Consider the following 16,827-nt stretch of genomic DNA (forward strand, 5'->3'; position numbering starts at 1 on the left):
AACTGCTGCTTTTACACTAAATATCAAGGACTGCATTTATCTAATGTCTAAAAGTTGGATCCTACGTTGTATTTACAAGTCAAATAAAAATAAAACTACTAAATGAAATATATTTAAATTCAACTTTTAATTTACAAGAACAATGTCCCTTAAATGCATAGACTGAATTCTCAGCAGAATAATCAAATTATTCTTGAAATATGCCGATTTCCACTTGCTAATAATAAGGTCTACATGCTTACTATACATAAATTGTAAAGGTTCTCACAGCATACAAAGGGAAAGTTGTTAGTGTTCAATATGGTGTGTTGTTTTTTTTTATTACAGAAACATCCAGATTTGTCTTTTTTAAAAGGGGTTTGACAACTACTGTCTGTAAAGCAGTTGAAAAAAAGCCAAACTGGAGAGAGCCTTCACAATTTGCAAAGCTCTGGTAGTATGCAGTTAAAATCCTCTTTTAAAAAGCCTTTGGGCAAAATGTCAAGATATCAGGTAGTAGGCCCAAGTTTGCATACAATTTCTTCTATAGTTGCTCAATCAATTAGATGGAAATAAAACTAGCTGCAAACAAGTTACATGCATTGTTGCACTGCTATTAATAGTTTCAGACAAAAAAGGGCTCTCGTTTTTACGTTGAAGGTTATACAATTTAGACTTTCCGTATGGATCTCATGGGACTCTGGAGTTTGTTTTTTTCCGCAACCTCCCCTCCACCTTTCTCTTTTTTGGGGAATTTAACAGCACAGCATTCTGAATGACATTCAGAACATTGAAACAGAAATTATTAACAAGATCATCAACAGAGGCAGTAGGCAGAGCTGGTATGGGGTATAAAGGCCGAGGAAACATCATGATGGTCTGAAAGAGGAGTATCTTTTACCATAAACTCTGAGATTTTAAAGCCCTTGGAGATAACTAACTCTGTAAACTTGTAATGTTATGAATTACTTCCATCATATGTTTTTGATTGCTGTTGCAAGGACTTTTTTTCAGGGGGGGCTGAACTTTCTAGAGAGCGCAGGCGTATAAGGAAAAACTTAAATGCCACGATCTAACTCCATAGGATGCAAAATTACAGGTGCATTCCATTTTTACACCTATAGGCCCATTTTTCTTATGATCACTGAGCCTTTGCGCTGCTTAATAAAGTTAGAAAAAATATTAGAAATGTGTGGGGATGGGAAGCAAACTTGTGCTATCTGTGACTAAGCCTAACATATTTCGTTCCAAACTATTTTGATTAGAGAATATGCTTTATTACATTGTATGTGACCTTGTTGCATTATAAACCTCTGTGAGTTATAATTGAACACCCTCGCCTCAGAAGTTTCTTACTTTAAAATATTGTCGCCTTGCCTCCTTCCCTACCATCGCTGTAGGAGACAAGTGGTCGTGAGGGAGCGAAGGAAACGAGCAGGGGGGGTTGAAAAATAGCGGAATGCAGCCACAGCTGAGGATATTTCTATCTCCCTCTCACCACCAGTGTTTGTCATTTTGTCATCAATACTCGGTCGCCGTAATTCATTTTTTCCCTTCTTAATAGCAGCTGTTTGTGGGATAATCATCGGAGCTGGTGTAAACCGGTTATAAGAGGACAAAAACATGAGTGTCGAGGCGTACGGGCCGAGCTCACAGACTCTGACGTTCCTCGACACGGAGGAGACTGAGCTGCTGGGAGCGGACACCCAGGGCTCCGAGTACGACTTCACTGACTTTACACTGCCGAGCCAGACCCAGACACAAGGCCAAACCCAGAGCCAGCTGGAACACCAGGTACGTGTGGTTACCTGAGACAGCTCAGTGTCAACAATGTCGCTTGTTGTGTTGACATAATGTGAATTCGCTAGCTGAGGTTAGCCAACAACAACCACTGGCTACCTACGGTTAGCATGATGACGCCCTCCACCCGTTACCACGCGTTTATCATCCCGCTAATTAGCATGCTAGTTTACACCGTGACAGCTCTGTTAGCTCCCTGGTAATGTTAGCTAGCATGTCAGTACAGGAGCTTATTGTCATACAAAATAAGAGTGAAAGGGAATGGTGGTGTGGCAAACTGGTCTAAAATGTGGTTTTATACCGCGTATATACCGTATAGTGACAGCAGTCACAGCGTTCAGGAGATACAGTCAGATACAGATAGATACAGATAGATATACAGTCAGATAAAGTCAGATACAGATGTATAAAGTCAGATACAGATAGATGAAGTCAGATACAGTCAGTCAGATACAGATATATAAAGTCAGATACAGATAGATCAAGTCAGATACAGTCAGTCAGATACAGTCAGTCAGATACAGATAGATACAGTCAGCCTATAGCTGTCAACACATCGTTTGTTGACGTGATAGTCAGCAATTAAAACAAGCAATTGGAAATAAAAGACCTGATTTGGTCGTTAGTCCAGGTTTTTTTTTAATATAGATTCACTCTCTGTGGTCCTTAAATAAAACACATTGTTGACATGTTGATTGTTTACACTCCTCAGGTCAATGGTCCTGACGGCCTGCTTCAGAATGGAGACGACCCGATGCTTAAAGCCAGTCAGCTGCTGGCTGAGCTGAATTTTGAAGAGGATGAAGAGGACACCTATTACACAAAGGATCTACCTTTACATGCCTGCAGGTAAACGACTGGACTGTTTTGTTAATCAAAAAGGCTTAAAAACGTTTATATTTGTTTACTGCTAGTGTCTGTTTGCAGTGTTTAAACTTTAATTTTGATATAACTATCAAATGCTATTTTCTTTACACTCAAGTCTCAGTGAAATTACTTCTCTGTGAATTTTTGTTGACCTTCATTTTTGAAATTGTTTTAAAAAATAATTTATAGTAGGCTACAACTGGTGCATAGCTGTTAAAAAAATTACAACTAATTTACTACTTCTTAAAAGCCATACCATAAAAATTGTTAGAATTATACAAAATCAAAGCAGATACTTTTTCCAAATTTCTTTTTTTTAAAGATAATTTTTTGGGCTTTTTGTGCCTTTAATTGAGAGATAGGACAGTGGATAGAGTCAGAAATCAGGGAGAGAGAGAAGGGAATGACATGTGAGAAGGGAGCCACAGGCTGGATTCGAACCCGGGCCGTTCGCTTGGAAGACTATAGCCTCCATAGATGGGGTGCGCACACTAACCACTGCGCCACCAGCTCCCCCTTTTTCCAAATTTCTTACCTGCTGAACATATCTGCACTCACTTTGCTGGTTTCTGTCCATGTTTTCTCTCGCTTTAGTGGGTTACAGTCCTTTTTGGGCAACACCTTCCTCTCCACTAACACTCGCACGATTCTGATAAATTGTTATATACGCCCAACCATCAGAATATTTTGTGTCATATCTAATGCCAGCAATGGTTAATCACTTGCTTTTTTTCATTACTCTTGTCTCACTCACAGCTTGTTTGCTTTCTGACCAACAAGTTAGTCATCAGGTACAACTTAAGCTGAGCCAAAAAGTGCTCCGCAATTTCAGCAGTTCAGTAGCAAGTAACATTTCAAATGCTTTTTCCATTTTTAGGCATGAAGAAAGATTCATTATATTTTGAGAAACTTTAGGATCAAGGAAGAAGCTTATTTAAAAAAAGAATCTGGGTAGAGAAGATTATTTTCTCAAGAAATAAAATTTTGTTTAGAAGCTGTCATATTGTCACAAGACTCTCAGATTGGTGAACAGCTTACTTTCAAAATCTTGCCCATTATTCTAAATTCTAATCTTCTTTATTCAACCTGTAACATGAATAAACAGTTTTGATAAGATTCATTTTTCTAGAATAATAGAACATGGAAGAGTTATTAAAGCTGGATGATAAAGATGATGAAACTTTCTTATTGACATACTCGTAAAGACAACCATGTTTCAGTTCATACTGTTCTTGTTATTTGTCTTTGACTTACAATTAATGCTCATATAAAAGCAATTATATCTGTTATATTTCTGTTCAGGCTTAAAAAAACAATCCTAGTAAAACTAGCAAAAACAAAAAAATCTCTTGATATTGCATCTGTGATTGCTCTGAACTTTTTATGAAAAGTTTTTATTTTAGTGGCATAATTAGTAAAGCATCCATTAGTACAGCCAGAAATACATTTGTGTTAAACAAATATAAATGTAGTCTATGTTTTTCACCCTCATTTTCTGTCTTTTTTTTTCTGTTTTAGTTACTGTGGGATTCATGATCCAGCCTGTGTGGTTTACTGCAACACCAGCAAAAAGTGGTTTTGTAACGGCCGTGGAAACACATCTGGCAGGTAAGATGCAGGGACTTATCAGTTTTCTTATTGACCCACCGAGTTAAAGTACTGAGCTGAAGGACCTAAGAGAGAATCATTGACCTGGATCAATTTCATGATAGCAGGAATGCATTATTCAGAGACTGTAATCATGAGTGTTTGTTGTGCTCAGAAGACTCTGACGTACGTAAATGGTGAGTGCTTATGGAGTTAGAAACACAATATAAAAGAATAAAGTTCACTTACTTTAAAGGGCCAATAACGCCAGAATTATGTGGTTTAAGCATATATTTTTGAAAACTGACACTCTAATAAATCCGAAAAAAATTGACCAGATGCTCTATAATGTATTAAAACTGAACCTAAGGGAACACTGCTTAGCATAATTTACATTATATATTTTTGTCTTTGTACTTTTATGATATGAACCTTAAATTACGACGTGACACTCTGTTTAACGTTTATTTGCTATATGATAGGCCTTTTCTTTCTTAATTTAAAGCTGCATCAGAAACACTTTTTTGGAAAATATATCAAAACCCCATCCCTATTTGCTTTACAAGTGCAGCTGATGACTGCATTTTCTTTTGGATCATCAGTTTAAATAATTTCTCAGTTAATCCAGATTGTATTAGTCTTGAATTATTTTGCTTAAAATGTCATTGTCTTCCCTTTCAGCCATATTGTAAACCACCTGGTGAGAGCGAAGTCCAAGGAGGTGACCCTGCATAAAGATGGCCCTCTGGGGGAAACGGTACTTGAGTGCTACAACTGCGGCTGTCGCAACGTCTTCCTCCTGGGCTTCATCCCTGCCAAAGCTGACTCAGTAGTGGTGTTACTGTGCAGGTAAAGGGGGCTTTAAGTAGCTCGCCATGCTGTCCGACCTTCCTGCAAAGAGGAGAAAATTGTGGGAAATCCTGAACTTGACAGTTAATTTTGGCCATATTTGTTTTTGTTGGAACTTAGGCAGCCATGTGCCAGCCAGAGCAGCCTGAAGGACATCAACTGGGACAGCTCACAGTGGCAGCCGCTTATCCAAGACCGCTGCTTCCTGTCATGGCTCGTCAAAATCCCTTCAGAGCAGGAGCAGCTCCGTGCTCGTCAGATCACCGCCCAGCAGATTAACAAGCTGGAGGAGCTCTGGAAGGTACTGTCAATACAACTCTCCATGCACACACCCATCATTGTACTATGTTAATATTCCAAACCCACATAACTGGAATTGGAACAAGGGTAGGGCTTATCTATGAAGTTAAGATGTTATTTGTACAGTGGGTTGATAGCTATTCTCCTCAGCTATTTTTTCTCTTCACTATCAATTTCACTTCTTCATTTAGGCCTGGGTTTCACATTGTTTCAGTTTCTTGTCACATTGACTGTACTCAGCAGTTAATCTGAGTACTTGCCTGACATTGTTCTCAAAGAACTTTTTAAAGCAAACATTTTGACTCGTCATGTAAGAGGAAACTGATTATTACCAGTCACATGAATGATGTAATAACTGTGTGACCTTATAATTTACACCTTTACCTGCTAAATGTCATCTGTGAAGAAGGCCTAACGTCTGAGTTTCTCCAAGTGCAAGATTTGAGCAAATAAATGGAAAACAATGAGCTTAGAGCTCAGAACTTTAGTTCTATACATATTTGAAACGCATCCCATCCTCTTGCGTGATTGTTTGTTTGTATTTTTATTTCATCTTGGTAGGAAAATCCCACTGCCACTTTGGAGGACCTGGAGAAGCCCGGTGTGGACGAAGAGCCCCAACATGTGCTGCTTCGCTACGAGGATGCCTACCAGTACCAGAACATCTTTGGTCCTCTGGTCAAGCTGGAGGCTGACTATGATAAGAAACTCAAAGAGTCCCAGGTAAAGATATGATGTGATCATGTTGCAACTAACAAGGCTGTCAAAATGTTTATTGAGTAATTTTATGTTTTGCTTAATAAAAAAAAAAGAAATGGAAGCTGTGACCATTAAGCGTGCATTTCACTTCACTATGTGGAAGTGAAGTTATTAACTTTGTCTCTGGATATATTTAGATTTTAACTTTTGTTTTCTCTTTTGATCTTTAAACGTTGCTTCCTAACAGACTCAAGACAACATTACAGTCAGATGGGATTTGGGCCTGAATAAAAAGAGGATTGCTTATTTTACTATTCCCAAGACGGATTCTGGTATTTACTCTTAGTTCTTCCTCACTTGTATCATTATCATGCTTTTTCTGTAAGTGATCATTTGATGTTGTCCTGATCACACTGAGAGACATTACATATTTTATTACTATTCAATTGTCGTATAACTATTTTATCTGTGACTTGAACTTGCATTGAGGTTAAAAATTGGGTTTTTATTATCTATTACTATGTTTGTATGGGTTCCTCTTGTTGTCCTCTTAATTAACAGTGATATTTTTTTGTCAATCTTTCCTGCTTTCCACCAGACATGCGACTGATGCAGGGAGATGAAATTTGCCTGAGGTACAAAGGAGACCTGGCCCCTCCATGGAAAGGCATTGGACATGTCATCAAAGTTCCTGATAGTATCCTTATCATTGCATTGTATGGACGCAGTATTCATCATAAGGATTTATTTTACCTCCATCATTTGTAAAAAGTTAGGCTTCCCTTAGACATAGTGTCAGTAAACTTAGTCCTCAATAACCTCTAGTGGCAGCTGTAAGAAACTACATCTGTATACTTGTGTCTTTATCTGAAATCCCCATTGGCTTTTGGAAACACATTTTATATTTTTGATTTAGTTTTTAGAGTTTCTACAATTGTTAAGAGATTAGATATGATAACATCAGTACATTACTAGGGTTAATGCGTCATTGGCGATATAACTGAGAATTTTCAAAAATGTACCCGGATATGATTGAAAACTCTGTGATAAAGTGCATCAAAGGTGATGAAAGGTTGTACCGCCTCCTTGACTTTCTGTACCAGACTATGGTGATGAGATCGCCATAGAGCTGAGGAGCAGTGCGGGGGCTCCAGTGGAGATCCCTCACAACTTTCAGGTCGACTTTGTGTGGAAATCCACTTCCTTTGACAGGTATTCACAATCAGAATCACACATACAAGGTGCAAAAAACAGTTAACAAAGAAAATAAAGCAAAAATAGCAATAACTTAAATAATAAAACATGGAAGCAATTACAATATATAATATACAATTTAAAAATATAAGAAATACAAAATGTACAAAATGTGCAATGAAGGATCTGTGCAGTTGACAATGAAACAAGTCTTATAGTGAATATAAATCTGCTCACAGAGTGCATGTAAAGAAAATACATTTTTTATGTGTTAATGTAACGCATAAAAACAATTCTAGCCTCTACATTACTGTGATGTTTTCTGACTGTGGGGCTGATGAGAGTCTGTTCTTATGTGGGGGGAGGGCAGGGACATTGTTCATCAGGCTGACAGCAGAGGGGAAGAGACTGTTCTTTTGGTGAGAGGTTTTGGTCTTGATAGACCGCAGCGGCGACACTTGAGGCCACTCACTTGTGTTGTCTCTTGCTGCGATATTTGTAATCAAGTTATGTAACTCAGCTTTATGTGTGAGGTACAATAAGCTCACCTTTAGTTGTAAAGTGAAAGTTTCCATATCTGAAGCTAAGTCATATGTACAGTATGATATCTGAACAAAACCCCTCTAAAAGAAAATGAAAACATTGTTGTCAGTACCCTCCTCATCAGAGCAATATCATGCAAAGTTTTCCACTCAATGTTCTACTATTTTAAGCCCTGGTTAAATACCCTCTGTAAATATTTCTGTCTTCATTATCCAGGATGCAGAGCGCGCTGAAGACCTTTGCTGTGGATGAGACTTCAGTGTCTGGTTACATCTACCACAAACTTCTTGGACACGAGGTAGAGGATGTGGTCATCAAGTGCCAACTGCCAAAACGCTTCACTGCTCAGGGCCTGCCTGACCTTAACCACTCCCAGGTGAGCTAGAGAAACGCAAGGGGAGGGGGAACTAGTGTCAATGACTGACTTTTTAAATATGTAAAAAAAAAAAAAAAACGATCATTTTGTTATTTAAGTGTTCACTCATATCTGAAAAACACTGAAACACTTCACTCTAGTGCCATCTTTTTTTTGTTTTTTCTTTAAGATTGATTTTTTTGGCTTTTTAAGCCTCCATTGAAAAAAGACAGTGGATAGAGTCAGTTACTGAGGACAGAGAGAGAGTGTGGGAATGACATGCGGGAAAAGAGCCACAGGTTACACCTGAACCCTGGCCCCATGCTTAGCAGACAACAACCTGTGTACATGGGGTGCACGAACTAACTGCTAGGCCACCAGTGACCCAGGAATGTGTGTTTGTTATGAAATTACTGCATGAAAAGTTTTAGGTCCTGTACCCATAGATCTTAAATTAGTGTGTGTTTTTTTGTGATGCAGGTGTATGCTGTGAAAACCGTGCTTCAGCGTCCCCTCAGTCTGATCCAGGGTCCTCCTGGCACAGGGAAGACTGTCACCTCTGCCACCATTGTCTACCACCTGGCTCGACAGGGCAATGGGTGAGATGCATTCTTTTGTTTTTACTCCTTTTGTTGACCTGTCTGTCATTGTATGAATAGGCTGCTGCTATAATGTTTAGTTGGATAGGTTTGAAATGGACTGTTATCTTTGATATGAACATCTGATTATAGCTTTTAGGTATTTTTGTATTGATATGTATCTTATTTGTTATAATATATTTAAAACTGAAGCAGACTTAAAAACGAGGCCTTTTTTTTAATTTTTATTGTCCCTCTTGAAATATTAAAATTTGTGTCTCTCTAGGCCGGTGCTGGTGTGTGCTCCCAGTAACATTGCCGTGGACCAGCTGACAGAGAAGATCCATCAGACTGGACTAAAGGTAGTGAGGCTGTGTGCAAAGAGCAGGGAGGCCATCGATTCACCTGTGTCCTTCCTGGCTCTGCACAACCAGACCCGTAACATGGACAGGTATTACATAAAAACACATTAAACATAATATTTAAAAGAAACATACTTTTGTGTGTGTCAGTTTAGTGTTGAGTTCTAGGATAAGTAGAAATGCTTTTACTCTTAAACACATCAAATATCCAGAAAATGTTTCTTTGAAAAACAAGGAGATGTCAGTAAGTCCCTTTTAATAATTGATTACAGTGATGGGATAATGTTGCACTCACGCTGTATTAAAATGATTCGTACCTGCAGTATGCCTGAACTTCAAAAGCTCCAACAGCTGAAGGACGAGACTGGAGAGCTGTCCTCCTCTGATGAGAAGCGCTACAGAGCTTTGAGACGCACTGCTGAGAGGGAGCTGTTAATGGTACGAAGGACTCATCTTACTGAACTTAAAGTGCTGCTAAGTATGTTCAAGTACATAATGGTTTTTACTGTAGTTCATGAAGGCCGCTGAACAGAATATGTGTCACAGTACTGGTTATAAAAAAGGGAGGGAAATGTCATAGTTGTAAACTTTTCTACTTAATTCTTATACCTTTTCCCAGAATGCCGATGTGATCTGCTGCACCTGTGTCGGTGCTGGAGATCCTCGTCTGGCTAAGATGCAGTTCCGCTCAATCCTGATTGATGAGAGCACCCAGGCCACTGAACCAGAGTGCATGGTTCCTGTAGTTCTGGGGGCTAAACAGGTAAGAGCTTTGTAGGCAGAAATATATCTTGTTCATTTTGGTTTCAACTACCTGCTCAAAATGCTCTTCGAGCACTTAGTCCCTGTTATTGGCTCTAACATGTTCACAATGCTTCATTTTGACACTTTTTGACTGTGCAATTGTTTTTTTGCTTGCAGTTGATTCTGGTGGGTGATCACTGCCAGCTGGGCCCTGTGGTGATGTGTAAGAAGGCAGCTAAAGCTGGTTTGTCTCAGTCTCTGTTTGAGCGTCTGGTGGTTTTGGGGATCCGGCCGATCCGTCTGCAGGTCCAGTACCGCATGCACCCAGCCCTCAGCGCCTTCCCCTCCAACATCTTCTATGAGGGCTCTCTGCAGAACGGGGTCACAGCCGGTAAGATTAGAGAAAACACATTTTTTTGTCCTTAGCGTAATCTCTTTTCAGACATATGAATCTTTTGAACCTCACCTATGAAGTTAAAACTGTTCTCAAACATTTTGCTTATATGATATGTCTGAAGATATAGATTTACCTTACATGTGTTGGCAGGCCACTTGCATGCAGCATAGCATTTAGATGTTTTTAACCATCCAAGTTGAATTTCTAAGCTGTGCATATGTACTTTCACTTACTTTCACTTTGCTTACATTCTGAACTAGCTCTGAGTCCAACATGTTTGTTTCACTCTTCTGCAGCTGACCGTGTAAAGAAAGGCTTTGACTTCCAGTGGCCGCAGCCCGACAAGCCGATGTTCTTTTATGTTACTCAAGGCCAAGAGGAAATTGCCAGCTCTGGAACATCCTATCTCAACAGGTTCCAGTCTTGCTTTTATCAAAATGTCGAGCACACATGGCACTTAAAGGAATACTTCACCCATTTGCATTAAGCTTTGTATCATTAGAAACCTGGTAGTATTTTTGAATGGTCGTGCATCCCGCCCTCATTTTCCCCTGAGATGGGAAATCTTTGTATTTCTAAGTCTGAAAAGGAGCTTCTGATGACACAAAAATCATCATTTTGCATCACTGGAAGCTGTTGCGGTTAGCAGGGTGAAACTACAACGCTAGTTCCTCATATTTTCCACCACTGAAGCTACAGACCAATCACAGATCAGTGGGTGGGAACTCACTCCCAGAATCGAGACTTAACGTCCGCCATATTACTTGGAAGCTATGCTAACAGGCTCTATGGAGAAAGCTGATAATGGCGAAAAAATATAAATATAGTGGCGAGACGGCTGCTGCCGACAGGCCAGTCTTGTGTCTTGGCTGCTGTGGCCACTGGCCGCGGGGCCGTCGCTGGCCTCAGCAGGCGCAAACCAGCCTGTCGGCAGCAACCATCTCGCGGCTATATTACTGGATGCCGTTGGCCGCTGCCAGCTCAGCAGCCGCGACATAAGGCCTGCCTGTGTTTTTATTTCACCTTTCTACTACATATAGACGATTCCACTACCAGATTCATGTTTCAACGGGTGAAGTGTCCCTTATCCCATATTTTTACATGTGTTCATTAGATGTATACGTCTCAAGCGATATTACATCGATTCACTAATGAACATTTTCAGAGCAGTGTAATTGTCATTAAGTGTGCTGTACTTTTCCATGCAGAACTGAGGCCGCCAATGTAGAGAAAATCACCACCAGGTTGCTGAAGGCTGGAGCAAAACCAGATCAGATTGGCATCATCACGCCCTACGAGGGACAGAGGTCCTACCTGGTCCAGTACATGCAGTTTAGTGGCTCCCTCCACACCAAACTCTACCAGGTACAGCTACATGTTTGGTGATGTTTCACTGTGTAGACAGAGTATCACGACTATTCAAACTGAAAACCAATAACATGTCAAGATGATCAATCTGCTCATCCAGGGACACTTTTGAGGATGGGTATTAGCTGCATAAAGAAACAAATTCAGATCTTTTTATTTTTGACTTTGTTCTGTCCTCCTCATCCGTCAAGCACTGCTCTGGTTAATGACAGCCAGCAGACTCGACAGTGTTCACACTTGGCTCTATGTGGCTACTAAAATTAAAGTGTGCGAAAGTGCAAAATATTGAAGTACAGCGATGCAAGTCTACATTCTGAGCTTTAATAATTGGAAAGCTTGATCGTTGAAAAATTTGCATTGTTGGAGCTTTCTGAAAACATTCAGGAAGGAGCTTCATATTTTAGTCTGCACTAACCATCACTTGGTTAAAATGATGATGTCACAGCTGTAGCGCTTATTGGGAACAAATGTGGGTTGAAATGTAAATTGGCTGTTGGTGGCTCTCTCCCTATGGATTTAAATCCTGTCAATTTCAGAAGTATCGTTAACCCAGTTGAATATTAATTAATATCATATTAATAATTAAAGGCTATCAACTCTATGTTTAAGATCGGACCTTCAATACATGGAAAAAGTAGCTGGAGAAGCCAAATTTGGTAGGCAGCAGCTGTTTTACGGTGTGCTAGATACATATTTATCAGCACTGCATACATGGTGTTACTATTAAGTGGACTGTGACATGTGTAACCTTAGGTCTTGAGTAACCTGAGGATGAAATATCTCTAAAACTGTCTCTAGCTGTTGACATAAAACAAAACACATAACAGGTGAACAAAGCATGATCAAGTTATTTCTAACTGTAAGATATTGTCTGAATGGTGTCAGACTTTCTTCCTCTTTTTTTCTTTCTTAATTATTTCTACAGGAGGTGGAAATAGCCAGTGTGGATGCCTTTCAAGGCAGAGAGAAGGACTTCATCATCCTCTCCTGTGTCAGGGCCAATGAGCATCAGGGCATTGGCTTTCTCAACGATCCCCGACGTCTCAATGTGGCGCTCACCAGAGCAAGGTAAATCTGCATCAATTATAACCCTAATAATAATAATAATAATAATAATAATAAGAAATAAGTCCTATTTCTTTGGCATCTCAAGCCCCCTGTGTCCATTTCCATAGATGCCCCCTTTGTACCTGAGACATTTTGCACTTTTGATCTGTTGATGTCATTACAACATTAACATTAGCTGCTGGTCAAACTTTAACTTTTCATCATTTAGTCATGTTTTGCTTTTGTCTCTTAGGTATGGTGTGATCATTGTGGGAAATCCAAAGGCCCTGTCGAAGCAGCCTCTGTGGAACCACCTGTTGAACTACTATAAGGAGCAGAAGGTCCTTGTGGAGGGGCCCCTCAACAACCTGAGGGAGAGCCTCATGCAATTTAGCAAGCCCCGAAAGCTGGTCAACACCATCAACCCTGTGAGTTCTGTGTGTACAACATACACAGAGCGCTGAAATTAGGTTTTTTAACTGGGTCATGAATATGTTGTGTTCATCTGAGGCACGTGAGGGATTTTGGCTGGGGTATTTAGGACAAGTCGCCTTAAGACGGCAGGGTAAAATTTCAGTGTACGTGCCAGAATTATTGAGGGATGTCCTTAAAATGCTAAAAATATCATGTCTTGTTTTGCAGGGAGGTCGATTCATGAGCACTGCCATGTATGATGCAAGGGAGGCTCTCATTCCTGGATCTGTTTATGACCGCAGCAGCAACGGTGAGATACTTTCATCGCACTTAATTTTATTTTGAATTGTTGGTAGTATCTCACTTATAAATCCCATTACAACTGCCATATAATTAATAAGAAAAAGAGCTGTAACTCTTGACCTGCTACTCTTTCCAATGCAGGAAGGGCATCCAATATGTATTTCCAGACCCATGACCAGATTGGCATGATTGGCACAGGAAGCAATCCCATGACATCCATGAACATTCCCATCCCATTCAACCTGGTGATGCCCCCCATACCTCCTCCAGGGTACATGGGACAGGTCAATGGACCCACAGGAGGTGAGTAAGATACAAACCTCGTATAGATCCCAAGTGTGGAGTTCTTTAAGGCCTACATGTTCAGTGAAAGCTTTGTGACACATTGTTTCACTCCAGGTCGTGGAGGAGGGATGAAAGGCAAAGCAGGTGGTGGAGGAGGTGGCGGGGCTCGAGGTGGCCGCCAAAGAAACCGGGGAAACATGGGTAACCATGGAGGAGGAGAGCGCGGGCAGCACGGAGGCCACATGAGTGGCAGCCAGGCCAGTCAGGACCTGGGCTCTCAACCGTTCTCTCAGGGGCCTCTGACGCAGGGCTACATCAACATGAGCCAGCCGTCACAGATGAGCCAGCCGGGGCTCTCCCAGCCTGAACTCTCACAGGTCCGTTCACCCAGTTCTCGACCTTTTTGAGTAAACCTTAATCATTATTTTGTAAAAAAAAGAGTTGGCACACTTAATAATGTAAGTAATTTGTTCATAACTACCTACCCAGAGCCAGGGTTGTAAGCACATATATATCAAGTTGTTTGTCCAGCTTTCTTCTTCAAGTGAAGACTTCACCTAATTCACTCTGCCCAGAATGAAATGAGAGGATGACTGTCAACCGACTTCTTTAACTTTTTGTTATTTTCCTGTTATAGGACAGTTACCTTGGTGACGAGTTCAAGTCCCAGATTGATGTGGCTCTGTCCCAGGACTCCACCTACCAGGGGGAGCGGGCCTACCAACACGGTGGTCTGACTGGACTGTCCCAGTACTAGATTGTAAGCAATTCCACTGTGGACCAACACTAGGTCTGAAATGAAGGGAATAGTTTGACCAATATATGAATGGAGCTTTTTATGTACTTAAGAAAATAAATAGTGATTTGTTATTGGGCAGCTCTAACAGTGAAGTTTCCCTTTGTTGTTTTTAGGAAAGAAGTAGTGTTTGGCATAGCATTAACTTTGGAAACTCTGCCTACTAGAGCCTCTGAAGCTCACTAGTTTGATCTCATTCATTTAAGACAAATGTAACTGTTTTGAGTGGTAACATGCCGGACTATGTCTTAGCTGAGTGCAGCTACTTCCAATAGTTTCCTTTGGTTGTTGGCAGCATCATGGACATCACTGCTTCTGACAAAAAAGAGATTAACGATATCTTATGTTCTATGTTTAATCAGCTTAACAAGTACAGGAATGCAGACTTTTATATGTTGAGCAGACTGTTGAATGTGACCTCAAATAAGTATTAATGTGTGTGTTTATATATTTGTATTTCTGTGCAGGATGCTGGAAAGGAGCTAGGCCCGTGAAAAGCTTAGTTCATTGGTATTTTAATCTGGGTAATAACAAAAAAGAACAAACAAGGATACCCGTTTTCCACTGCTACAACCGAAGCACCACTGTGTGAAAGTAACAGGAGAGAGACCGTGAGAAACCAACCAGTCACAAGAGTGAGAGCAAAAAAAGGGAGTAGAGCTGGACAGGAAGCGAGTAAGAGACGAGAGAGAGAGAGAGAGAGAGAGAGAAGGCACTGCTGCTCACAGGCGAAGACATGGCGAAGGAGAAAGCTGTGATTGTCGGAGCAGCACAGTCTGAGAGGCGAGACCTTGGACAGGTCAAGGGGAGTGGAAGGTCCAAACGATTCTGGAGAGGGGGCGACTGTGTCATCTTGTCCCTTGTGTGTCCCTGAACCCTCGGGGACCTTCACGTGGTGGGGTTGGAAAACTTGCTCCAAAAGAAAGATGGAGAAGATGGGCGTCTCTCACAAAAATGTCCTCCAAGCTAACTCAGCAGGACATCTTCTGTGACTTGGAGAGAGATAGAGAGAAAACAAACGGGGACACAACTCGTGATGCAGTTGATATGGCAACTTTTTTAAACTCAAAGCTTGAATTGAGACTCTGCGTTTGGTCACATTTAAGCGTCCAGGAGAGAAGAGTGTGAAACGCTGTTTGGCTACTCAAGTGAACTCTGAAGTGCTTGTGTTGTTGTGCCTCGAGGGGTTCAAATGAAGTTTGAGGATTCATTTAGCCACAGATCATTCACTTTTCATTCTCAGCTTTGAGTTGGAACATTTCAAAATGAAAGCTGTTTTCATTGAGGTTTTTCAGAAAGAACGAGTGGTGGACATTCTAAAAACATTAAAGAGAAAACATCGTTGTCTCCAGATCTGAGGAGGTACACTCCAGAGATCTTGACATAGTGAGACAATTTAGTTTTGTTTTAGTCGTGAAAGTGAACACTATGACCAACTTTCAACTGAAGGAAGTGCTCATTGTTTCCTGGTGACTCTTAATGATCCACTAATGATAGTAGACGGATCATCTTGAGCTTATGCTGCTAAATGCATCAAGTGAGCCAAATGAATAGAGCACTAACTCCCAAAGAGACATGACATGTTTAAAAAACATGCATAGTGAAATTATACATGAAGGATTTCAGCTATTTAATTAAAAAAATAACTTTCATGGTAGACATGCTAGTTTTCATGCTCTTACACGGGTACTCAGTACAGAGGATGATGAACACTTCTTCTGCCCCGTCTTAAAACATAAATGTGTTTTAGTGAACATTGATCTAAAATTTCACCCTGTTAGAATTTGGTGTAAGATCTTTTTCATTCATTCATTCGCTCATTACAAATGAGACATTATATATAGAACGTGAACTATGAACTTTGCCATAAAGATGCATTTAAGTTATTTAGACATGATGACCCATGGGCCATCTTTAAGCTTGATAAGAACTTTGACAAACATTTGTAGACGTCTTAGTTTTAGTGCTCTGCATGTGTTGTTCATTTTAATTTATTAGTAACTTATTTTCATTTGTATGTCTACAAACCACACAACACTGTAAAAGGTCTATAAAAAGGTTTATTGGTCAAAACCAAACACTATTAATCTCCAGCTCTGACCTGAGGCTGGTTGGATATGCCTAATGTCCCGTCGTCCATGCTTGTTTGAGCATTCGCTGGAACACAGCATTCAGGGTATGTTTCTGAGAAATGAGCAACAAGTAACTTTAGCTACTTCATATTCCCCCAATAATCAAAATAAGAACAATTAGAGGTCAGTTATTTTACCAACTTGAAAACTATGGGTGTTACTTTCTACTTACATCACATGTAAACCCCCTGTGTGTATGACTTCTCTGTTCATTGTGTAGTGTGCTCA

At 40.3% G+C, this 16,827-nt stretch overlaps 1 protein-coding gene across 1 annotated transcript; it reads left to right on the plus strand.

Annotated features, from left to right (window-relative positions):
* Positions 1 to 1,423: 1,423 nt before the first annotated feature.
* On the plus strand, positions 1,424 to 16,511 carry LOC132978967 (regulator of nonsense transcripts 1). Its single transcript, XM_061044368.1, has 24 exons — positions 1,424 to 1,773; positions 2,492 to 2,628; positions 4,165 to 4,254; positions 4,915 to 5,082; positions 5,203 to 5,383; positions 5,944 to 6,105; positions 6,329 to 6,413; positions 6,680 to 6,778; positions 7,185 to 7,293; positions 8,035 to 8,194; positions 8,654 to 8,772; positions 9,038 to 9,202; positions 9,437 to 9,551; positions 9,733 to 9,876; positions 10,035 to 10,248; positions 10,551 to 10,668; positions 11,463 to 11,619; positions 12,548 to 12,690; positions 12,923 to 13,097; positions 13,312 to 13,393; positions 13,528 to 13,689; positions 13,786 to 14,048; positions 14,309 to 14,431; positions 14,935 to 16,511. Exons 1-23 carry the CDS (start codon positions 1,603 to 1,605, stop codon positions 14,426 to 14,428), a joined length of 3,339 nt encoding a protein of 1,112 aa, XP_060900351.1. The 5' UTR covers positions 1,424 to 1,602; the 3' UTR covers positions 14,429 to 14,431; positions 14,935 to 16,511.
* Positions 16,512 to 16,827: the final 316 nt, after the last annotated feature.

Source organism: Labrus mixtus, chromosome 8, assembly GCF_963584025.1.
Source record: "Labrus mixtus chromosome 8, fLabMix1.1, whole genome shotgun sequence".
Lineage (NCBI taxonomy): Eukaryota > Metazoa > Chordata > Actinopteri > Labriformes > Labridae > Labrus > Labrus mixtus.